The sequence below is a fragment of the Trichosurus vulpecula genome, chromosome 6 (assembly GCF_011100635.1).
Source record: "Trichosurus vulpecula isolate mTriVul1 chromosome 6, mTriVul1.pri, whole genome shotgun sequence".
Classification (NCBI taxonomy): domain Eukaryota; kingdom Metazoa; phylum Chordata; class Mammalia; order Diprotodontia; family Phalangeridae; genus Trichosurus; species Trichosurus vulpecula.
Window position 1 is genome coordinate 206,580,420 of NC_050578.1, and position 26,212 is coordinate 206,606,631.

General features: G+C 37.2%; 1 protein-coding gene across 3 annotated transcripts in view; it reads right to left on the reverse strand.

The window, feature by feature from the left end:
- The window catches only part of ACOX3 (acyl-CoA oxidase 3, pristanoyl), a 90,831-nt gene that overhangs the window by 14,580 nt on the left and 50,039 nt on the right, over positions 1-26,212 (reverse strand). For 2 of the 3 annotated variants that reach the window (XR_005010646.1, XM_036762767.1), the window contains exons 12-14: positions 17,961-18,083; positions 15,760-15,873; positions 7,123-7,238 (exon numbers count right to left, since the gene is read on the reverse strand). Coding sequence is in view for 2 of the 3 variants with exons in the window: in XM_036762767.1 (XP_036618662.1) it covers positions 7,123-7,238; positions 15,760-15,873; positions 17,961-18,083 (353 nt within the window). In the remaining variant the exon portion in view is untranslated. The remainder of the gene's footprint in view (positions 1-7,122; positions 7,239-15,759; positions 15,874-17,960; positions 18,084-26,212) is intronic. The other variant, XM_036762768.1, reaches the window with a different exon arrangement.

Sequence of the window (26,212 nt, forward strand, 5' to 3'; positions counted from 1 at the left end):
CAGGAAAGATTGCCTATCCCTCCCCTAAATTTATTCCAAACTCATCTGGCTGAAATTCCATAAAGATTCATTCCCCTGACGTAAAGATTTGCCACTTGTTAAAAAATTCTGGTAGAGGCAACATATTAACCTATCAATAATATTCTTAATGAATGTGAATGAGCTCAACAGATCCTTTCCTGGATGCCAATTTTGCTAAGATTAGGGACAAAGTAACTTAAAGGAAATGAGGAGAGATGTCACCATGGTTTGGGAGGAGGGAAGACAGAAAAAGAGGAAAGACAAACTTTTACCACTTCCCTCCAGACTCGCCTGGGATTTGAATATGTGCTAACATTCATTTAAAGCCCTAAAGAGTCAGTGATCTTTCTTTTGATTCAGTGATTCCAAAAAAGTACTTAACCAGAATCCCAAGTGAGGATATTTAAAAATCACTGGCTGGTAATGTCCACCTGAGAACGTTTAAGGAGAAAAAAAATCTACAAAACAAACCTTCAGTTGTACTGTTTTGTCATTTATAAAGGATATTTTTTTAAAAGGGGAAAAGCTCACCAACATCTTAAGGAGTGCTGCTATTTATTCTTGGCTAACACTAAATTTTCCAAATTAACTTTGGAATAACTAGTTAATATCTAGTAAATTACGTTGAATACTGACATGCTAACAACCCCCACTCACGTATAACACTTCCAGGTTTATAAAATTCTTCCCACACAATCCCCCAAGAAGTACAGTTTCATTGAATAATAATGATGATGAACATGTAGCACTTTAAAGTTTACCAAGCCCTTCATGTATATAGTCTCATGGGAGCCTCACAATAGTCCTATGAAGTGGGTATTGATTATAATACAGGTTGGCTACTAACATGTCATCTGAAAGCTGGTTGTCCAGGATCGAAGAATGCATTTTCGCATAGAAAAAAAATGATTATAAAAGTTGATTCAGTTCCCAGGCTGGCCTAAAAAATGAGTCATTCCACCCAAAACATGCCACGGATACTCCTCTAAAGTTTTGCTTCAACATCAAATCATAGTGGAGAGGGATTTCTCTGAATTTCTGAAGACTCTGTCAAATGAATACAACTCCTGGAGGCCTTATCAAACCGGAAAAGGCTCTAGGAGAGACCCAGTGAAGGACTGTACTTGGGTCCTTGGAGGATCAGCTTGGCGAAATGCGACAAGTTCATTACCAGAGACTAATCCTTAGGTGAAGAGTTTCGACAACCAGAGCGGTTTATGAACACTGTTTACTAAATAGTTCCATTCTGCTTGGGTTGAGTTTCCTATGAAGTAGGTACTACAATTATAGATATCCCTATTTACAAAGATGGAAGCTGGGGATCAGAGAGTTTAAGCGACTTGCCTAGGATCGCCCAGCACCATGTGTGCAGCAGAGCCAGAACAAAAATTCAGGACCTCTACTCCAGATAAGTGGTTGGTCTTTCTAGCAGTTTTAATTGAAGGAATATGCAAATGAAGAATTTTTTTAAAGCTAAGTCTATTTCACTTTATTCCTAGCAAAGTATATGAGTAGGGAAAGTTCTGAACAGGCAGGAAAAGAATAAGTTCCAGTTTCTTTCTTAGTTAAATTTCCAAGTGTGTTTTCATTGAGTTTGAAGTCAAGTATAATACCATTATAATGACTCTGAGGGAAGAAGATAAAATTTGCCAAATACTTAGTAATCAAACATCATGAGCAAAATATTGTTCTAGAAAAGACAGAGCTACATTAGTCCCATTGGAAAAGCTTCTAGTGTGGGTCACACAAAGGACTGTGCATGTGTCCTCTGAGGACTAGCATGGCAAAGTACAAAGAAAATCATCACCAGGAGACTGACCACCATACAAAAAACTCTATAAGTTTCCAATGGCATAGATCATAATGAAACTAAAGAGCAAGCTTAGCAAGAGTAAAGAAGTAGGAAAAGGGAAAAGATAGGAAGTGTAACAATTTTGCATGAGGATGAAGCCAAAGGCCAGTGAGGATGAAGCAGGATAGACTTTGTTACAGTTGGGACGGTTGAGAGACTGAGGCCCGTAAGTATGCTAGAAATACTGAAATCATGGAGGATGATGGTAAGGGAAGAAACAAAGAAGAAAATGAGGAGCCAGGTGACAAAGTTGCTAAAGAAGATGGGAAAATATTGATAGATGAAATTAACAAGAAAGGGCAGAGGTAGCATAATCAGATGGAGGAGAAGAGGTTATTGAAGATCATAGGAAGAAAAATGGACTAGAAATCACAATAAGGAGCAAGGACTAGTTAGTTGATGGATGGATTGAAGTAGTGTGACATTGCAAGATGAGGGGCTATGGCAAGAGATGCATCAAGAAGGAATGAAAGTGAGGAGAGTGGAGCCAAGATGGTAGAATACAGGCATCAATACAGCTGAACTCTCCCAACATTCCACTTTAAAATAACTTCTCAAATCAAATTTTGGAGCAACAGAGACCAAAAAAAAATCAGAGTGAGGCATTTTTCCAGCCTGAGACAATTTAGGGGATTGGCAAAAAAGGTCAGCGACACAAGAGTTTGGGAGCTAGGCCAGAGCACAAGTGGCCACAGCACAGGTGGTGGGCCTTGGAGGCTGCTCCAACAGTAGCAACAGCAGCAGTTTCAGGAGCTCCCAGGGCAGAGACAATAAAGGGGTCAGACAACTAGTCAGAAAGACATTACAGGGGATCTTTTGCAGGCACTGGGTGAAGCTGGCATGGATTGGCAACTCTATTGTCCATATGCAGTTCTGGATCACAGTTCTAAGGCAAAGAGGAGCCCTGGAGGGGGGACGGTCAATCACAAGGAAGTAGGGGAGTGTAGGAGTGCTAGTGCTTGTAGCTGTGGGTCTCCTTGTGGATGCAGACCAGAATATAAATTGGGATAGACCATACCTTACCCAGGATCATATCACCTTGGAAGTACTAAAAACTTGCAGACTCCCAGAACTAGCTCATTTTCAAGTAGCATGAAAAAGTCAGGTGAGCAGAATCCAGCTTTAATATAAAATTCAAAGTCAAGAAATAGGCTGCAGAAATGAGCAGCGACAACAAAAATGAAACTGAACAAAACAAGCTACTACAGTGGCAAGAAGACCAAAATATAAAGTCAGATAATAAAAATGTGAAAACCTGCTATAAGCAAAGCCTCAAAGAAAATTGGATCCAAGGCCAACAAGAATTCCGGGAAATCTTAAGGAAAGTGATAAGAATGCTAGAGGAAAAATTGGGGAAAGAAATGAGACCAATTCAAGAAAATTATGAAAAGAGAATTAACAGCTCAGTAGAAGAGGCACAAAAAATACTCAATACACCTTAAAAAACAGAATTGGCCTAATGGTAAAAGAGGCGGAAAAATTCACTGAAGAAAAGAATTCAAAAAGCAGAAGAGGCCTAATGGAAAAGGAGGTACAAAAATTCACTGAAGAATTCCTCAAAAAGCAGAACTGATCATATGGAAAAGGATGTACAAAAGATAACTGAAGAATTCCTTAAAAATTAGAACTGGGAAACTGGAAGCTAATGTCTCCATGAGAAATCAAGAACTAATAAAACAAAATTAAAAGAATGAAAAATAGAAGAAAATGTGAAATATCTCATCAGAAAAACAACTGACCAGGAAAATAAATTGAGGAGAGATCATTTAAGAATTACTGGTCTACCTGAAAGCCATGATCATAAAATGAGCCTAGACATCATATTTCAAGAAGTTATCAAAGAACACTGCTCTGATATACTAGAAACAGAGGGCAAAACAGAAATTGAAAGAATCCAGCCATCATCTCCTGAAAGAGATCTCAAAATAATAACCCCCAGGAATATTATAATCAAATTCCAGAGCTCCTGGGTAAAGCAGAAAATATTGCAAGCAGCTTAAAGAAACAATTCAAATATGATGATCTCTTTTAAAAAGAGAGAAAGAGAGAAATGATGGGGTAAGAAAAAGGGATGCACTGGGATAAGGGGGAAGGGAGAAGTAGAATGGGGAAATTTTTCTCACATAAAGGAGCTACCCAAGGAACAGCTTTTTATAATGGAGGGGGAAATGGTAGCAGGGGAAGGGTTTAGCAGGCAATGCTTGAACCTCATTCTCATCAGAACTGGCTCTAAGAAAGGAAGAGAATATGTGTGTGTGTGTGTACACACATACATATATACATATATGTAGTTATGTATGTGTATACGTATATATACATATGTACATGCACATACATACATACACACACTCAGTTGGGTATAGAAATTTATCTTACTCAATAGGGAAATAAGAAGCGAAGAGAATAAGAGAAAGGCAGGGGTTAGAAGCAAAACAGACTTTCCAGGAGGGACAGGAGAGAGAGAAGATGAAACAGAAGAAAATAGGATGGAGGGAAATACATAGTAATCACAACTGTAAATGTGAATGGGATGAACTCACCCACAAAATGGAAATGGATAGCAAAATGGATTAGAAACCAGACTCCAACAACATGTTGTTTACAAGAGACACTTAAAATAGAAAGACACAGAGGTAAAATAAAGGACTGAAGCAGAATCTATTATGCTTCAGCTGAAGTAAAAGAGGCAGGGTTAGCAATCATGATGTCAAGCCAAAGCAAAAATAGATCTAATTAAAAGAGCTAAGTAGAGAAATTACATTTTCCTAAAAGATGCCATAGACAATGAAGTATTATTAAATTTTTTACAGCAAGTTTCTCTGATAAAGGCTTCATTTCTCAAACATATAGGGAACCGAATCAAATTTATAAAAATAAGAGCTACTCCCCATGTGACATATTGTCAAAGGGTATGAACAGACACTTTCCAGAAGAAGAAATCAAAGCTATCTATAGTCACATGAAAAACTGCACTAAATCACTACTAATTAGTGAAATGCAAATTAAAAATTAAAACTCTTTGGTAGCATCTCGCACCTATTAGAAATGACAAATGCTAATGAGGGAAAACAGACACATTAATAAACTGTCGGTGAAGTTGTTAACTGGTCCAACCATTCTGGAGAACAATATGGAACTATGACCAAAGGGCTTTACAACTGTCCTTTTACCCAGCAATATCACTACTACGTATGAATCTCAAAGAGATCAAAGAAAAAAGAAAAGGACACTTATGTACAAAAATATTTATAGTAGGTCTTTTTGTAGTGGCAAAGAATTGGAAATTGAGGGGCCACTCATAAACTGAGGAATGACTGAACAAGTTGTGGCATATGATTGTGATGAAGTACTACTGTATTATAAGACATGATGAGAGGGGGTGGTTTCCAAAAACACATGGCAAGAACTACATGAACTGATGCAAAGTGGAGTGAGAAGAACTGGGAGATCACTGTGCACAGCAACAACAATGTTGTAATGATGACCAACTGTAAAAGACTTGGCTACTCTGATCAACACAATGATCCAAGCAATTCCAAAGGATTCATGATGAAAAAATCCTATCTACCTTCATAGAGACAACTGATAAACTCTGGGTGCAAATTCAAGTATAATTTTGTTTCCTTTTTTTGCAATATGGCTAACATAGAAATGATTTCATATGTATAATTAATATCATTTTGCTTTCCTTCTCAGTAGGTGGGGGAAAGATGTGAGGGAGGGAGAGAATTTGGAACTGAAAATTTAAAAAGAAAAGAATGTTAAAAATAAATAAATGATTTTTAAAAGAAGTAATGAAAAGTCCTCATCTGCCAAATGAGATTAGATTAGATCATTTCTAAGGCTCCTTCCAATTCTAAATTGTATAATCCCATTAAGTTCTGAATTATGGTGATGGCAGCAGGAATAGATAAAAGGAAAAAGATGTGAGATGACGTAAGTAGAAATTGTAGGACTGCCAAGTGACTGCATAATGGAGGAGTCAAAGGTGACAAAGGTTTAATTAACCCTTGACACTTCCTCATGACCTTATAATTTGGAGTGAAATAGAAGGTGTGTTCTGCAGCAAGAGAAGATTGCCAAGGATGTGATATCCTCATAGGAAAATGAGGTTTTAGCTAATGTGAAGAATTAAATAAAGTATTTAAGAATGTAGATCGTTTGTTGTTGTTGAGTCATTTCAGTTACGTACAACTCTTTGTGGCCCCATTTGGGGTTTTCTTGACAAAGGTACTTGAATGATTTGCCATTTCCTTCTCCAGTTCATTTTACAGATAGGTTAAGTGACTTGCCCAGGGTCACACCACTAGTAAATATCTGAAGATGGATTTGAACTCATAAAGATGAGTTTTCCTGATTCCAAACTCTATCCACTGCTCCTCCTAGGTGTCCCCTGAGAATGTAGGCAGATCTGTTTAACTCATAACAAGGTTACCAAAGGGCACAAAGATAGTGTCTAGGACAGAAAGAGTGATTTTATATATGCACACACACACACACACACACACACACACACATATGTGTGTGTATGTATATATGTATGTATATGTGTATGTGCATATATGTATATGTGTATATAAACAATACATATACACACATGTAAAATGTATTACTATATATGCAGGGCATGCCATTTGATTACAGTATGGTTAATTATGAGTTGGTAGACATACATAATTCTATTAAGAGTATGCATTTGTGTATGGGTATGCATTATTGTATATAGAAGGCACATTTGATTATAGTGAAATAAATTTTGTGTCACAGATACTTCATAGCCAAGTTTTTTGTACTATGAATTCTCAGAATTCAAGAAACATCCAGCCCCCAATAGAAGAAAATCACAACTTAAACCAAAGTAAGCTACTTTTGAATGATTCACACCACATTTTCTCCTCTATAGTACCAACAGGATTTGACTACATCCCCATTTTATAAAAGAAAAAGAAACAGTGAGGATGTGTGACCTGGAATAAGCCCCTTAATCCATGATGAGTCAGTGGCAGATCTGGGAAATGAAGACAGATTTCCTGATTCCCAGATCAAGGCTCTAACCACAAGATTACAAACTGTTAATACCCTCCAACAAACTGCCGAACTAAAGACTCATACATGAAGCTTTCCCTGCAACAGAAAATAATGAAAACTTAGTACATTATGTCAACTTATACTAATATTACGAGGAGGCATAAGCAGCTAAGGCATTGAAAAAAAGGAACCAAAAGCTTAAAAAGTTACCAGATTAGTACCTGGCAGTTGTTTCTTGCTTCAAAATCATCACTTCCAGATTTTCTTTCCTGATTTAATTTTTGATAACTCTCTTGTAGGAGGTAACAAACCAACCACTTGTATGCTGCCAGAGAAACTGAAAAACAAAAGAAATGACAGCTGTCACATGACTGTAATTTGGGAGGTCCAAGCCAGTAGAAAGCACTTACATCATGGAGTTCTAAACTTAGCCCAGGTAACTAACAGGAGCTCACATGGTGTAGCACTTCGTGGCCACTCAGCACTGTACAGACATTATCTTGTTTGATTCCCCCAACAATCTATGGGGGGTCAATTGTGCAAGCATGAGCACCTCCTCATTTTGCAGATGAGAAGACTGAGAAAAGAGCCCTTAAATGACTTGACCAAGTTTGGGAAGCCAGCAGGAGGAGGAGGTGCAATCACACAAGGTTTCTTGACACCAAAGCCACTGTTCTGTTTAACACCTCATGCTGCCTCTCTGGTGCATGAAGGGTTTAATGTTATTGTTACCAAAATAAGTACTCTAGATGAAGCTAATCTATGAAATCAACAGGCATTATTAATTACCCACTATTTGTTGGGGACTCTGCTAGGTTCTAGGTATACAAGGATAAAAAGACACAGTCCCTGTCCTCAAGGAGATTATATTCTAATTGGAAAAATGACATGCACCTACATGAACATATATATAAAATACATAAAAGGTAACCTTTATAGGGAGAGGGTAGGAGATATAACAGCAGCTGTGAGAACCAGGAAAAACAGAAGACACAGTTTCAGTTGAGTCGTGAAGGAAACCAGAGTGGTCTCCAAGAGTGGAGGAATTAGCTCATTCCTATTACAGGAATGAGGGGACAGCCAAAGCAAATGTACTGAGATAAGCAATAGAGTGTTACAAGTCTAATTTGGCTTGACTATAGAGTGCATGCAGGGAATTAATATGTAATGAAGCTAGACAGGTAGGAAGGGGCCAGCATGTAAAGAGCCTTAAATGTCAGAGAGATTTTATATTTGATGCTAAAGGTAACAAAGAGCCACTGTTAATTAATGAGTAAGGGAATAGCATGGCTAAGAACACACTTTAGGGAAATCGCTTTGACAACTGTGTGGAGGATTGATTGGAGTGAGAAAAGGCTTGAATCTGGGAGATCAATTAAGAGTCTGCTGCAATAATCTGGATGAAAGCTGATAAGAGTTTGAGATATGAGTAGAGAAACTAGGTATATGCATTGATTGATTGTTGAGGTAAATGAGAAATTGAGAATAATACCAAGGTTATAAACCTAGGTTACTGGAATGATAAGGGTGGGGTGAGGGAGGGTAGGTAAGAAAACAAGTTCTGTTTTGGATATGTTAAGTTTCAGACGCCTACAGGACACATAGTACAAAAAGTCCAATAGGCAGTTGGTGCCTGGAGCTAGGGAGACAGACTAGGGACTGGGCATATAGATCTAGGAGTCATCTACAAAAAAGATGATAGTTAAACCCATAGGAAGTGATGAAGTCACTGAGTGTAGAAAAGAGACAAGAGGAACCAGGAACAAGTGTAGTTAGAGGGAGTGATATAGACAATCCACTAAAGAAGACTTAGATGAACCAACAAAGAGCAGCGTCACAACAAGCCAGAGAAGAGAGAATATCAAAGAGGAGCTGGCCAACCGTATCAAAGGCTACTAAGAGGTCAAAAGGAAAAAGAATTGGGAAAGGGCTTTAGGCTTAAGAGATCGTGCTATGATAATTATATTTTTTTAAAGGGCATGTTTACTTTCAAAGAGCTGCTCTAGAATGCCATATATTCTCAGGCACAGAAATAAGGATTCCAAATCCTTTTAAGTAAAATTCATTTTGAACTAACTCAGTTTTACCAAGTTACTAGAATGTTTGTTATTAGAACATTTAAGAAAAAAACCTGGTGTATTTCTTGCATAGTAGTAATTTGGAGAACATTCAAACTGACTGACATTTCCACAAATTAATTTTTATATCCTTTTATATTTCATTATATTTTATAGTCTTCCTCTGATGTTCAGTTCTCATGAAGATGAACAAAAAATTGGCATCATGAAGATGGTAATATTTTCCATGATTTATTTACACAGCAATGAATCTTAAGGAATCTGCCGAAGGCACAAAACTGTTTTTGCTAATTCCTTTTTCTTAACAAATCAGAGGTAACAGCTGCACAATGACCCACTAACTGTGGGACTGTTCCATTTACACACTACAACATGTGCTGTTTCTCAAATGCTGCCCCAGAATTCTTAAATTAGAAATCATGGAATCGTAGAATGTTAGAGCTGGGAAAAAAAGAATCTAGTCCAACGCCTTCATCACTTGTTTGTTATTAAGCAACTGGTTGTGTGTGTGTGTGTCCCTTCCAGATGATTAGGTAGATAGCCACTCACTAGGGATACTGTTGAGAGGATTTTTCTTTAGACACAGGTTATACTAGATGAGCCTTGAAGTCTCTTCCAATTCTGAGATTATATGAGGCTTATGGTCTTTATGCCACTCTGTTTGACTTTTCCTATATATAAACTGGTAATATGGTTATTTGTGTACATGTCCTCTTATTAGACTGTAAATTCCTTGAGGGCAGGAGTTGTATACTGCCCCTCACTACCCAGATATGGGTACAGTATTTTTACAGTAGCTACTTAAAAATGTTTGTTGTATTGAAATGGAAAGTCATCTTACTTAAATCCAACTTCCTCATTTTCTAGATGAGGAAAAACTGAGGCCAAGAGGAAATAACTTACTGTCCATTGGTCAGAATTATTTGAATTTTCAAAGTAAATCATATGATAGTATTTACCTTAGAGTCTCTAATATTAACATTAGCATTAGCTTTGCTTTATCCTTCCAATGGCCTTTTCTAAGACTTTTTGACCTTTCTATAGCATTTGACCCTGTTGACAGCCCCCTCATTCTTGATAATTTCTTCTCACTTGGTTTCAATGACATTGCTCTTCTCTGGTTCTCCCATTTCATGTCTGCTTACTCCTCAATCCCCGATAGTTCAGCATTTTTACTCCAAACCCTGAATGTGGGTATCCTTCCCCAAGATTTCATCCTTAGTCTTCTTGTCTGTCTATATGTGCAGTTGGTGATTTCATTCAATCTATATATCCGGTCCCAATCTCTCCTGAACTTGAATAATACATTTCCAACCGTGTACTACATAATCCCTACCTAGATACCTTACCAGAACTTCAAATTCAATTAGTTCAAAACTGAAATCATATTTTCCCCCAAAACTTGTCCCTACCCCACAAATTTCTTATTTCTCCAGATTCACCAAGTCACTTTGGCATAAAAATGTGGATTCACATCTGACTTCCTTTTCCCTCATCCCCACTCTTATTTCATCAACTTCCAAGCCCTATGGATTCTACCAGCACTAAACTTCTTGAATCTCTCTCTACCACACTCTCCCCACATATTATAATCCTGGTTGAGGTCTTCATCACCTCTTACCTAGACTACTGTAGCAATGGCCGTTCTTGTCTCTGGCTCCTCCCTTCTCTAAACCCTCCTTCCGTGGTTGACAAATAATTTTCCTAATAAAAGGGTCAGACCCTAATTAAAAATTTACAGTGGTGCCCTGTTTTCTATAGGATAAACATGAACTCTTTACTCTTGCATTTAATACCTTCCACAATCTGATTCTAAACTTCATTTCTAGCCTTATTTTTTTATTCAACTGCTAGCTATTCCCTGAAATTGACCAATCTTCCCCTGCTTCTGTGAATCTGTGCAGTTTTTTCTCCATGCCTAGAATGTGTTCCCTGATTGAAGATGTCCAGTGGCTGAAATATTTGTGAAGCCTTTACTGAACTCTCAAACCACACACTAAAAATAATGCCCCACTCCTCCAATTTTCCTACAATCTTTTGGATTCTCTTGTTACACTCTACCTTGTATACTTATGTATGAGTCTTTTTCTCACTTATTAAAATCTTTGCATCCCCAATAACCTTATAGGACTTTGTACATAGTAGGCACTAAATAAATATTTTTTAGGTGGAGATGAATTGAAATTCATGCTAGTTTTGAGGAGTGCTATTCCAATTTGGTATTTTCAACCTGCAATTCAGCTTAAAACACATTCAAATATCGACACAAAACTAGACATGTTCAAATATAGTGAAAGAATTAATATACTCTCTAACAGTGAGCATAATCTTGCTGACAATTGTCTAACTTTGTTTTAATTCTCTTATTCCATTTTTCTAGACTATAGCACAAGGGTTGCATGTAGTAGTGTCAATGGCTCAGAATAGTGTGGGGGAGAAACAAGACTCATGGTCTGGTTAAGGAGGATATCCAAAATGCAGAGGAGACACAAGTGAGAAGCAAGAAGGAAAGACCCCAGGATAATACAGCACAAACAGGCCTTTCAAACGACAGGGGTTTGAATCTTAGCTCCTGGTCAGTCACTTCACCTCTGTAGGACACAGTTTCTTCAGATGTAAAATAAGGGGTCTGGACTGGACAATCTTAGTCCCTTCCAGCTCTAGCCTATGAGCATATTGTCTTTCCATGGTCCATGGCCTTTCCCTGGGTGTCATTCATTCCACTTAGGGTGGGACAAGGAAGCGTAAGTGCAGAATGCCAAGAGAGGTAAATCACAACGAGGTACATCATCCAGTTAGGTGAGGTGGATTAAGAGCCATTTGGAATCCAACACAGCAAGAACACACACAGCTGCACAGGCAAGTAGTGAGTTAATGTTCTTTTTGCTCAAGGACTGTTATGAGCCAAGTGCTTTGGCCTTCTTGCCCACACACAGCTGATAAGCATCAGCTGATGCAGACTGCAATTGTACATGAAATACATGATGAAATGAAATACAGGATGAAACAGACTGAAGAAAATAATGGATGGAATGAGAAAAATCAATCACCCAGAATGACAGATCAATTGCAAGAGTTTTGGAAGATTTATTCCAAAACGCAGTAAACAGGTCTTAAGCTAATTACTTCGTAAAACTTTCTTGACTTTATTGCTATGTGTCTCAAACAACGTTGTAAATATAGCTATGACAAGCTAGCATATAATCAGGATGAGTACAGAACTAAAAACCATGTCATGTAAGGAACAATTAAAGAAATCTGCAAAATTTTGTTTGTATAAGAAAAGACTTTTGGGGAATGGGGGAGGGGTGACAATTGCAATCTTCAGATATTTCCAGTACTGGCTTGTAGAGGACTGAGCAGATTTATTTTGCTTGGCTCCAGGAAGCAGTTGTAACTATAGGGAGGCAGAATTGGCATAACAGAATAAAGAATTTCCTAACATTTAGAACCACCTCAAAATGGAATCAGCTCCCTCAGGCACCGGTGAACTCAGTGGAGGTCTTCAAGGGGAACCTGGATGACCATTTATCAGAGATATTGTTCGAAAGGATTCACATACTATATGGCAACTGGACTAGACCTTTTCAGTGTCTTATGACTTTGGAATGCTATAATTTCATGGTGTCCTCAGCATAACCTCAATTGAGAATCACCCAGGCACTAGAGACCTTTCTCTAGGTCTCTTTAATATTTGGGGGAAGCCAGTGGCTAATTAAGCCTTATCCATTTCCTTTATGAGTCATACCATTAAATTCATCTTAAGCACCTACTATGTGCCAGGCATTGTGCTAAGTGCTGGGGATAAAAAAAGAGGTTATACCTGTCTTTGGCGATATCTGTTAGTCCAGGCAAGCTGTCATTAGAAATATATGATAATCTACTTATAGCACACCCATGATTTGCCTTTCTACTGTATTTCGTGTCATCTACAATTCTGATTTTCATGCATGGTGGTCTGTGATTCACAGGGATATACCATCACTGAGAGAATACTGAGAGGTTATGAGAATGGACCTTGGCAGCACTGAGTAGTCTGGGATCCAAATATAAAAGGGGAATACATGACTCACTTTAAAAAAGTAAATAAAATTCTTTCACATAGAGTCTATGAAGTAAATCATGTTTTCAATGCAATAAATACAAAACTAATGCATAAAACATACAAGTTAAATGTGCTTCCCCCAAAACAAAGATTTATCCCTTGATAGATTGGGTCCATAAGGTTGATCAATTTTTTAATCTAACAAACAGACTGACTTTAATTCCTGGGGAGCATCATGGTTCTACATGAAGCATAATCTTTACTACAAATCCAGATGAGACAAAACTCATTTAGTCAGTGCAAAGATTCGGGATTAAATGATCAAATTCATCTGAGGCCAAGGTTTTGGCTCAATATGTTAACTTCCTTTCCAACTCTATCCAGAGAGATGATGCCTTTTTTTTTGCAACAGCAAACAATTTTTACAAAATGAATTTCACTTGAAAAGTTTCCTGAGAAACATTTTTACAAAATGAGGGTAACTCACAGGACAAACAGATGATTCCAACTTGTTTATTAGATATACAATACTCAAAAGACTCTGCTGAATTTTGGGAAAGAGAGCATACCAAGGCATATCTGTGTTATGACCTATCAAATTAATGAAGACCTAAATGTTACAGTAGGTGACAATTCTTTAAAAAGAGTGTGGATGTTACTGTCTGTTTTACATAAATTCCCATTGTTTTATAAGATTACCAGATACCAGCTCCAGCCCTGGAGTCAAGAGGATATGAGTTCAAATCCAGCCTCAGATATTTACTGTGTGCCCCCGGGGAAATCACTTAACCCCAACTGCCTCTGCCCCAAAATTACCAAATACTAATATTTATGGAACTATTAGTTAATACATCCTTGTTTGTATCTTCTAGTGAGTTTTCAGTTTCCTTAGATTATTAACACTTTGAGAAAAGAGATAAAAATAACAGTAATGATAACACACTCCTCTTTATAGACAAAGCATGCTAAGGCTTAGGAAGCCCTTTTCCTCACAACCACCCAATGAAGTAGGTAGTGCAAATGTTATCGTAACCATTTAATAGATGAAAAAACTGAGGCTTAGTAAGACTAAGTGACTTTCCCAGAGCCACACAGCTAATAAGACTTGTAAATAGTATTTAAATCCAGATTGATATTGACTCCAAGTCCAACCTGAGGACTAAATAGTTGCCATGAAAATTGAGGCAATTACATAGTAGTCTGTAGAAAAGTTAGAAAAATTCTATGTGGTGAAAATTCAACACTCTCTACAACTCTGATGTGCAAATAAATTCCATAATCTCCTACTTTAACATTTTCTTAAAATAAAGATTGTTTGGAATATCATGGACCTCACAATTAGGATTGCTATTTTGTTTTGGGTTTTTAAAGGTTGTTTCAAATTTTTTAAAAGTGCCCCAAGTTTTCCTATTTTTGAGCATGCTTTTCTTCTCATAGATGTTTCATTTTCAATCATTCACAATTCTGCATGACTGAGTCTGTGCAAACCTTCAGGACTGAAATTTGTGTCTGGTTGATTATCTGCCACATATTCTCCCAGATGTCAAGGAGAATCCCACAAAACAATGAATGTTGGCCAATGAACTGATAACAGTGGATGGCTTTACTGCTTCAACAATTTAATCCTATGCCCACCACACTCCACCCTTATTTCGCATTATTCCCCTTTCATAAGAGGCAAGGTTTGCTGTGAGTTTGTGAGTTTGTACATCTTTGAAATGTACAGTAAACATGAAAGGGCAGGGGACAACAAAGTTGAGAGTACATGTTATATTCTCCCCATAATACCCAGGAGGACACACTGATACATCTCAAAAGAAGGTTCATACCATCTGAACTATGTCATTAGCTTCAGCTGACCTCCCTGCTTCTCTAATCTATCCTGTACATGCCACCAAACTCATCTTCCTGAGTTATCAAATCGATTCTCTTCAGTTTTCAATGGCACACTACAGCTAACAGGATAAAGCCCAAACTCCTTAGGATAAAACCCCAAATCCTTAGTGATCTCTCAATTAATTCATTTAGAGATACATAAAGGACTAGAAGAGTAGCCTGAGTAGTAGCTGGTGGTGAAATAAACTTGGGGTGCTTGAACACTCCCCTGAGTTAAAATGGCTCACTCTGAGAGACCCTGTTAGCTTTTGAGCAGGCATTTGGCCAAGAAAGGATGATTAACTATTGTTACCAAAGGGAAACCCTATGGCCAAATAAACATATTTTGTTATGTAATATTCTAAATTTTTCAGTTTTTAAAAAATCCAGACTTGTTGAGTCCTTCTTCACTGGCTTAGTTCGAATCCCCATGATGTAACTAAAAGGAAATAACACAAGTGAATAATAATAATTCCTACTTCCATAGCAATTTAAAGTTTACAAAGTGCTTTTCTTCCAACAGCTCTATGGGGCAAATAGTATATCCCTTTTACAGAATAGCAAACCGATCCTGACAGAGGATAAGGGACATTTAGGGCCACACAACTTGTAAGACTCTGAGACAGAAGGCAAACTCAGATCTTCTGATTCCAGGTCCAACACTTTGTTCAATAAAATACAAAGTTTTCGTGAAATGAAACCCTATGTTCTGAATCATGCCCTAAATTATCTACAGTTTTTTTTTTGTTATTTAAAATGCACAGTGAATTTTGTGAGCATGACAATATAAAATAAATTATAACATAATTAATATAAGAGAACAGTAATAAAGTCTCTTAAAAATAAGAGAAAATAGTTACCTGAAGAATCCATGAAATCTTCAACTCTGGATATCATAAATTTCTGACCAAGAATATCTTTAAAATCTTCAAGAAAATTCACAGATTCCAGAGGACTTTGAATACGAGTTTTATCTGATAAATATAAACATATTTACTGAAAGAATGGAACACAAGAATTAAGACTATGTAGTCTGACTGAATAAATGTCTTGACTTTAATGAGCTGTGCTCTTTCTGTAGTCAATATCCATTCAGTTATCACTTTGGAAGTCATTTAGGGGTAGTGAGGTGGCGCGGTGAGTAAAGCACCGGCCCTGGAGTCAGGAGGATCTGAGTTCAAATTTGGCCTCAGACACTTGACACACTTACTAGCTGTGTGACCTTGGGCAAGTCACTTAACCCCAATTGCCTTCCCTTCTTCCCTCCAAAATAAAAAAGCCAAACAAAAAAAAAGTCATTTATAATCATACTAAATCATAGAGCCACAGAATTTTAGAATTAGAAGGGATCTTAGAGATCATCTAGGCCAGTCCTTGACTTTCTGGATGGGGAAACTGAGGCACAAAGAGGCTAGGCAGTTTGCCTAGCAATAATGCTGGGACTAGAACCTAGGTCTCTTAGCTCCCAGTCCTCTGTCCATAGCAGCATTCAGCAACCCCTGACTTCCAGGGCCCCAAGACCTAGGTACATTCAAGGGGAGGAGGAAGACTTGGCTTAGAAGGGGCCATCCATGACCTTGTCACATAGTTATAATTGCCTTCCTTAGCTGCTGAAATACTCTCTGCCTGAGACTCAAGCAACTTACAGCATCACACAATACATAAGACTTTCTCCAAGCACTTAAACACAGAACGATGTAAATGCAGGCTTGCAGAAAAAGCTTCCCATGTCCCACACTCCAAGGCTGCACTGCTGGGCCACATGGAGGCCTCACCTGGCTCCTGCACTAAAGCTCATCTATACACTTCACTCAAGGGACCCAGAATTAGTGCCAGTGCTAGGCTGGGAATACCAGCCCGGAGGTGGCCTTTTTCTGCTTTTAAGAGCTGTTTCCAGGCAGACAGCTTCAGGGTGGAAGAGAGTCTGGCATCCTCATCCTCATAGAGCTCTTAGAACCAAATGCTGCCCACCAGCCCCCATGAGCAGCTGCTTTCCCCTGACTGGGATAACATTTCATAGCACCACACTGCCTCTATAAGTTTACACCTTTTAAAGCAGTGGTTCTCAAACCTTTTAGTCTCAGAACCCCTTTACACTTGTAAAATTTACTGAGAACCCCCAAAAGCTTTGACTTATGTGGGTTATATCTGGTAGAGTGCTGGAGCCAGCTCTTACTGGCTCACAAGAGCTGAGTAGTGAATTTTCAGTGAGAATATTTATGCCTTGGATATCAGCAAAGACTATAAATCTGGCCTTTATTGTTTTGTTGATTGTCTAGACTCGAAAAGTGATGGAGAAAATGTTAATAATGCAGATTAAACTTAAAAATGTGCTGTTCATTTTCGGGGGGCCAATTATTAAACACTTACTAGCACATCACTAGTTATAGCTGTCAATACTTACCATTTTAGAAATTAAAACTGATAAAAATGTAAAAATATTTAGTTATTAATTCATTTCAAAGTAACAATAAGTCCATTACACATTAACAAAAATAGCATAATTTTATGAAAAATAAATTATGCTTTCTAAAACAAAACTGGCTATTTTACATATCTGGCTTAATAAAAATAACTGTATTCTCATATTTTTTTCTTCATTCAATTCATTGTAATATGTTATTTTGGTTGAAGTATATGAAGAAAGTCTAGCCTCACATAGATATGTAGTTGGAAAAAGAAAGCGCATTTTAATAGGCAAATAACATCTTAGCATCATTATTCTTGTTTGCGATCAGGGCTAAATGCCTAGCCCAGGTCCCATGGCTATTGAGTGTCTGAGGTCAAATTTGAACCCAGGCCTTCATGATTCCAGGGCCAGTGTTCTATCCACTGTGACACTTAATATCATTATAAACATAGATTTGACCTCACGGAATCCAAGGGTCTACAGACCACATTTTGAGAATCACTATTTTAAATATATTCTCTTCTCTCAAATATAAGGCACATTTTAAAAGAACAAATTAAAAAGGAAAAAATTCTTACACACTCTACAAGATTAATAACTTTGGTTTACACAAGATACTCCACAATGTGCTATCCCATTAAAAACACTAACCTTGATGTCTGTCTGTAATGTAGTTCAGTAAATAGTTGCTGGTCTGTTGAAGCAGGACGTTATTATCTCCTTCATAGGTACAGTTTGGATCATTGTCATTTCTAATATCACCCAAACGATTCACTACAATAAAAGCACAGTTTTGAAGATTTATGATATGTATCAGATATGTAATACAATAAAGATGATTATAATTGATAATTTAAGAACTCCAGATTCTAATTCCAGCATAACTATTGAAGCATAGAATGTTAAAGATGGAAGAAATTATATGAAATTATCCATCTTAGTCTCTTAACTAACAGAATTACCTACTGTTTTCATGAAGAAATAGCATTCCTGGGAAGAGATTCTACAGATTCCTAGAAGGGGTAAGAAATAAGAAATGGAGTGGAAGGAAAATAGTCTATCTTGGAAAAGGACATTATAAACCAAATAAAATCACTGAAATAGAAAAATGGATGAGGCGGAGAGAAGCAGGGAAGATTAGGGCTGAACTCTTATTTGGGGTTGGAAAGTAAGGGATTAAACAAATTAAAAAGATAGTGAATAGCAAAAGTCTACAGAAGGAATTTAGGATCCAGCAAAGCAATGGTAGAAAAGGAGATCTAGGGGCAGAAGACTGGCTTTAGATTTGTATAAGCAAAAGAAATAGAAGAAACTAAATGCTGCCTTGTAAAAGAGTAGATAAATTATATAATCTATACATAGGCATAGATATATTACAATAAATAGTTAACATAAGACAACACAAATATAATTCCAACAATAAATGTAATGGATTAAACTCCTCAATAAAAATGAAAAGAACACAGAGATGGTTAAGGGAACAGAACCCCAAAATCTGATATAAACAAAAATTTAAAACATGTAGACATATAGAGAAAATGAAGGGATGGAGCAAACTCTACTCTGCTTTAGGTCTAGGGTTCTTAACTTGACATTCATGAACTTATTTAAAAAAAAATCTGATAACTGTATTTCAGTATAATTAGTTTCCTTAAACTGCCCTGATATTCTAGAACCAGAGGGTAAAACAGAAATTGAAAGAATCCACCAATCACCTCTTGAAAAAGATCCCAAAAAGAAAACTCCTGGGAATATTATAGCCAAATTCCAGAGTTCCCAGGTCAAGGAGAAAATATTGCAAGCAGCCAGAAAGAAACAATTCGAGTATTGTGAAAACACAATCAGGATAACACAAGATCTAGCAGCTTCTACACTAAGGGATCAAAGCGATTGGAATATGATATTCTGGAGGTCAAAGGAGCTAGGATTAAAACCAAGAATCACCTACCCAGCAAAACCGAGTATAATACCTCAGGGCAAAACATAGATTTTCAATGAAATAGAGGATTTTCAAGCATTCTCAATGAAAAAAACAGAACTGAATAAAAAATCTGACTTTCATATATAAGAATCAAGAGATGCATGAAAAGGCAAACAGGAAAGAGAAATCATAAGGGGCTTATGTTGAATTGTTATGTTTACATTCCTACGTGGAAAGATGGAAAGATGATATTTGTAACTCATGAGAACTTTCTCAGTATTAAGGTAGTGGAAGGGAATATACATACATACATACACACACACACACATACATACGTACGTACATACATACACATATAGACAGAGGGCACAGGGTGAGTTGAATATGAAGGGATGATATCTAAAAAATAAAATTGGGTGGTGAGAGAGGAATATATTGGGAGAAGGAGAAAGGGAGAGATTGAATGGGGTCAATTATCTCAAGTGACAAGTAAAAGCTGTTATAATGGAAGGGAAGAGGGGGTAGGTGAAAGGGAATGGGTGAACCCTGCTCTCATTGGATTTGGCTTAATGAGTGAATAACATACACACTCAATTGGGTATCTTACCCTACAGGAAAGTAGGTGGGGAAGACATAAGAGTGAGAGTGGATGATAGAAAGGAGGGCAGAATGGGGGAGGGGGTAGCCAAAAGTGAACACTTTTGAAAAGGGACAGGGTCAATGGAGAAAATTGAATAAAGGAGGACAGGATAGGATGGAGAGAAATATAACTAGTGTTTCACAACATGGCTATTATGGAAGTGTTTTACATAATGATACATGTACAACCTATACTGAACTGCTTGCCTTCTCAAGGAGGGTGGATGGGGAGGGAAGAAGGGAGAGAATTGGAACTCAAAGTTCTAAAAACAATTGTTAAAAAAATGTTTTTACGTGCAACTGGGAAATAAGATCTACAGGCAATGGGGTATAGAAATCTATCTTGCCCTACAAGAAAGTAAGAAGAAAGGGGATGGGGTGGGGGGAGTGGGGTGATAGGAGGGAAAGCAGACTGGGGAAAGGGGCAATCAGAATACATGCCATCTTGGGGTGGGGGAGGGTGGAGATGGGGAGAAAATTTGTAACTCAAACTCTTATGGAAATGAATATTGAAAACTAAAAATAAATTTTTAAAAATTAGTTTCCTTTTAATCCTATGTATTTTATGTATTTATAAACTATTAATTGTACAGGGTCCACAGGCTTCATGAGACTTCCAAAGAGGATTGTGAAATACAAATAAATTAAGAACCCCTGCTTTAGGTGATTCTAAAAATGCAGAAGTTATCACCATAATCTCAGAATACAATAATAAAAATTGATAGTCAAGAGAGTTAAATAAGTATACTGCATTTTGCTTAAAGGCAAAATAGGCAATGACACATATGTATATGTGTGTATATATATGTATATGTGTGTGTATGTGTGTGTATATATATATATATACATATATATATATACATATATATATATACACATATACATAAAATGTGCACCCAAAGGCATAGTGGCTAAGTTCTTTTAAAGAAAACTTAAATGAACTGCAAGACGACACAACAGTAATGCAATAATAGCAGAAGAATTTAATATTTGTCTCTCAGAACTAGATAAATCCAATAGAAGGGTTTTTTTTTAAAAGAAAGTAAATGCAGAATCAATATAATTGTTGGATGAACTAGACTGGATTGATCTATGGCAACTCCTTATTGGGAATACGCACATTTCTTATGATTTCAAAGTACCATTAGAAAAACTGATCATGCACTAGGGTATAAAGACATCACAAACAAATGTAAAAAGGCAGATATAATACACATATTTTTTACAGACCATAATAAAATAAAAATAGTAATGAAAGAAGGAAAGACGATTTTGACCCAGAGTCTAAATAATAACATCCTAAATAATGATTGGGTTTTTAAGAATAGACCATAGAAATAATGAGTAAGTACAAGCGATAGAAACAATGAAATAATATGTCCAAATGTTAGAGATGCAAATAAAGCAATTCTCAGAGCACAAGTTATATCTCTAAAAACATGTTAAGAAAATTTGAATAAGAGAAAACATCAGTGACTTAAGTGAACTTTAAAAGAATAAAAAATAAACAAATTAGGAATGCTAAAAAAGGGGCAAAAGAAGAAATCTCAAAAATTAGAAAAGAAATAGAAAAACTTGAACATAAAAAGGATATAGAACTGGTTAAAAAATGAAGAACTGCTGTTGCTGTTGCTGTTTCCGAGGAGACTAACAAACCTGATAAACCATTCACCATTCTGGTCAAGAAAAGGAAAATCAAATTAAAAAAATTAAAATGACCAAGATGGGGGGGGGGGTGGAGCCAAGATGGCTGCTGGTAAGCAGGGACTAGCGTGAGCTCTGTAGCGAGTCCCTCCAAAAACCTATAAAAAATGGCTCTGAACCAATTTTAGAACGGCAGAACCCACAAAACAGCAGAGGGAAGCAGGGCTCCAGCCCAGGACAGCCTGGATGGTCTCTGGGTGAGGTCTATCCCACACGGAGCTGGGAGCTGGGAATGGAGTGGAGCAGAACCTAGCCTGAACGGCGTGGACCATCCAGACCAGAAGCCAGACGGAGGGGGCCCTAGCGCCCTGAATCAGTGAGCTGCGGCAGTTACCAGACTCTTCAAACCAAAAACACCAAAGACTGCGGAGAAGGTTAGTGGGAAAAGCTGCAGGAGTAGAAGGAGTTCGCCATTCGGCTTCCAGCCCTGGGGGCAGTGGAGGTGGGGCAGCTACAGCTGTTGTTACTTCCGGCTCCAGGCCCACCTGGTGGGAGGAATTAAGTGGCGGATCAGAGCAGAAGTGTACAGCCTGCTGAAGATCTAAGCCCAGTCTGGGTTGGGGGTTGGGGAAGGAGCAGTACTGGTGTGGCAGAGCTGGCACCTCCCCCCCCAAACGTGGAACATAGAACTCTCTAGTCTACAAGCAGTCATACCCCACTGAAAAACTCAAAGGTCAAGTTAGTTGGCTGGGAATATGGCCAGGCAGCGAAAACGCACCAAGATTCAGTCTCAGACTTTGGATTCTTTCTTTGGTGACAAAGAAGACCAAAACATACAGCCTAAAGAAGTCAATAAAGTGCAAGAGCCTACACCAAAAGCCTCCAAGGAAAACATGAACTGGTCCCAGGCCATGGAAGAGCTCAAAAAGGAGTTGGAAAAGCAAGTTAGAGAAGCAGAGGAAAAATTGGGAAGAGAAATGAGAAGGATGCGAGAAAACCATGAAAAACAAGTCAATGACTTGCTAAAGGAGACCCAAAAAAATACTGAAAAATACACTGAAGAAAACAACACCTTAAAAAGCAGACTAACTCAAATGGCAAAAGAGCTCCAAAAAGCCAATGAGGAGAAGAATGCCTTGAAAGGCAGAATTAGCCAAATGGAAAAGGAGGTCCAAAAGACCACTGAAGAAAATACTACTTTAAAAATTAGATTGGAGCAAGTGGAAGCTAGTGACTTGATGAGAAATCAAGATATTATCAAAGAGAACCAAAGGAATGAAAAAATGGAAGACAATGTGAAATATCTCATTGGAAAAACCACTGACCTGGAAAATAGATCCAGGAAAGATAATTTAAAAATTATTGGACTACCTGAAAGCCATGATCAAAAAAAGAGCCTAGATATCATCTTTCAAGAAATTATCAAGGAGAACTGCCCTGATATTCTAGAGCCACAGGGCAAAATAGAAATTGAAAGAACCCATCGATCGCCTCCTCAAATAGATCCCAAAAAGAAATCTCCCAGGAATATTGTTGCCAAATTCCAGAGCTTCCAGATCAAGGAGAAAATGCTGCAAGCAGCCAGAAAGAAACAATTTGAGTATTGTGGAAACCCAATCAGAATAACCCAAGATCTGGCAGCCTCTACGTTAAGAGATCGAAGGGCTTGGAATATGATATTCTGGAGGTCAATGGAGCTAGGATTAAAACCTAGAATCACCTACCCAGCAAAACTGAGTATCATGCTCCAAGGCAAAATATGGACTTTCAATAAAATAGAGGACTTTCAAGCTTTCTCAGTGAAAAGACCAGAACTGAATAGAAAATTTGACTTTCAAACACAAGAATCAAGAGAAGCATGAAAAGGTAATCAAAAAAAAGAACAAGAAAAAGAAATTGCAAGGGACTTACTAAAAGTGAACTGTTTTGTTGACATTCCTACATGGAAAGATGACAAGTATGATTCATGAGACCTCAGTATTAGGGTAGCTGAAGGGAATATGCATACATATATGTTTATGCATATATATGGGTGAATGTGTATGTATATATCTATGTGTGTATGTATATATATATAGAGAGAGAGAGGGAGAGAGGGAGAGAGCAGACACAGGTTGAGTTGAAGATGAAGGGAAGATATCTAAAAGAAATAAAATCAAATTAAGGGATGAGAGAGGAACATACTGAGAGAGGGAGATAAGGAGAGATAGAATGGGATGGATTATCTCCCATAAAGGTGGCAGTTCTGTGGGAGGAGGGGAGAGGGCGGATGAGGGGGGAATGAGTGAATATTGCTCTCATCAGATTTGGCCTAAGGAGGGAATACCATATATATCCAATTGGGAATCTTACCCCACAGGAAAGAAGAGGGAAGAAGATAAAAAAAAATGGGGGGGATGATGGAGGGGAGGGCAGATGGGGGTGGAGGTAGTCAAAAACAAACACTTTCGAAAGGGGACAGGGTCAAGGGAGAAAATTCAATAAAGCGGGATGGGTTGGGAAGGAGCAAAATATAGTTAGTCTTTCACAACATGAGTATTGTGGAAGGGTTATACATAATGATACACATGTGGCCTATGTTGAATTGCTTGACTTCTTAGGGAGGTGGGAAGGGAAGAGGGGAGAGAATTTGGAACTCAAAGTTTTAAAAACAGATGTTCAAAAACAAACAAAAATGTTTTTGCATGCAACAAGAAAATAAGATACACAGGCAATGGGGCATAAAAATTTATCTTGCCCTACAAGAAAGGAAGGGAAAAGGGGATGGGAGGGGAGTGGGGTGACAGAGGGGAGCGCTGACTGGGGAACAGGGCAACCAGAATATACACCATCTTGGAGTGGGGGGGAGGGTAGAAATGGGGAGAAAAGTTGTAATTCAAACTCTTGTGAAAATCAATGCTGAAAACTAAATATGTTAAATAAATTTTAAAAAAATTTTAAAAAAATGACCAAGATGAATTCACAATAGAGGAAAAGTAAGTATCAAAAACTATAACTATGTGAAATTATGTGCCAGACAAATGAAAATTCAAAAGAAATTGATGAGCATCTGCAAAATATAACATTTCCAAGGTCACAAAATAAGAAATACAGATCTTAACTCAATGTCAGAAAAAGAAATCAAGTCATAAATTAATTGTTAAAAAATCTAAAGACCAGATGAATTTATAAGTGAATTCAAACAAACATTATAAAAACAATTAATTCCTGTCTTTTTAAAAATTCCAAAAAATAGAGTCAGAAAGCATTCCACCAAAACCTACTCAGGGAACAAATATAGTCCTGATTCACAAACAAGTGAGGGACAAAGAAGGGAAAGAAAGCTTCATCAATCTCATGAATAAATACTGACTCAAAAATTTAAATATAATCCTTGAAAGGAGTTTAACACACACACACACACACACACACACACGTATATATCCAGAAAATAATTTACTATGACCAAGTTAGTTTCATTCTGTAGATTCAAGGATGTTTCAACATTATAAAAGCAATTAGCATGATTAATTATATAAACAACAAAGATAATGAAGCCACATGATGACTTCAATAGAAGTAGAGAAAAACCTTTGAAATAATATAGCACTTATCAATATTAAAATCATAGTCATAGGGGTAGCTAGTTGGTGCAGTAAGTAGAATACCAGCCCTGGAGTCAGGAGGACCTGAATTCAAATCTGACCCCAGACACTTGACACATTTAGTAGCGGTGTGACCTTGGGCAAGTCACTTAACCCCAATTGCCCTGCCTTTCCCCTTCCAAAAAAAAAAATCATGGTCATGTAAGGGCTCTCCTTTAATATTTTGAAAAGCTTATTTTTAAAGCCAAGAGCTAGCATTGTTTGCAATAGAGAAACTCTAGAAGATTTCTCAGTAAAGACAGGCTTGTAAAGTAGGAATGTCCCCTCTTCTTACTTTTTATCTGACATTCTAGAAAAAGTCTATAGCAATAAGACAAGAGAAAAAAATTAAACATTTGCAAAGAAGAGATAAAAACTATTCCCTATCTGCAGATGACATGAAGGTGTAGTTAAAAAGCCACAGAGAATCAGTGAAGAAAGTATGACAATTAAGACTACAAGGTTGCTGAATAAAAAAAAAATAATAAATCCACAAAAATCATCTGTATTTCTCTATGGTACTAAAAAAACAGGAAAAACTTTTAATAGGAAATGTCATTCAAAATAATTTAAAAATCTATAAATTATCTAGGAGTTAGCCTATGAAAATATACAAGTTAAATAAATACAACTCTTTAATACACTCTTTCCAGAAATAGAAGACAAGTAACTGGAGAGATACCTACTGTTTATTGTTGGGCCTTGCCCATATAATAAAATGATAACACTAGTTAAGTTAATTTATAGATTTAGTGCTAACCAAATCAAATTATGTGGAGGATGGTGTTTTTTTTTGGGGGGGGGGACTAGGCAACATAACTATATCCACTGGAGTGACAAAAGGTCTAAAATCTCAAGAGAAATGATAAGAAAAACTACAGATGAATGGACATAGCATTATAACACTTCAAAATATTATAAAACAGTAGTTATGAAAACTATTTGTTACTGGTTAAAAATAGAAAAATCATTGGTGGAACAGATTAAATAAGCAAGATACTGAAGTGATCAAAAACATTAGGATAGTATTTGATAATCCCAAGGAACTGAATTATAGCAGTGGGGATTGGAGAAAG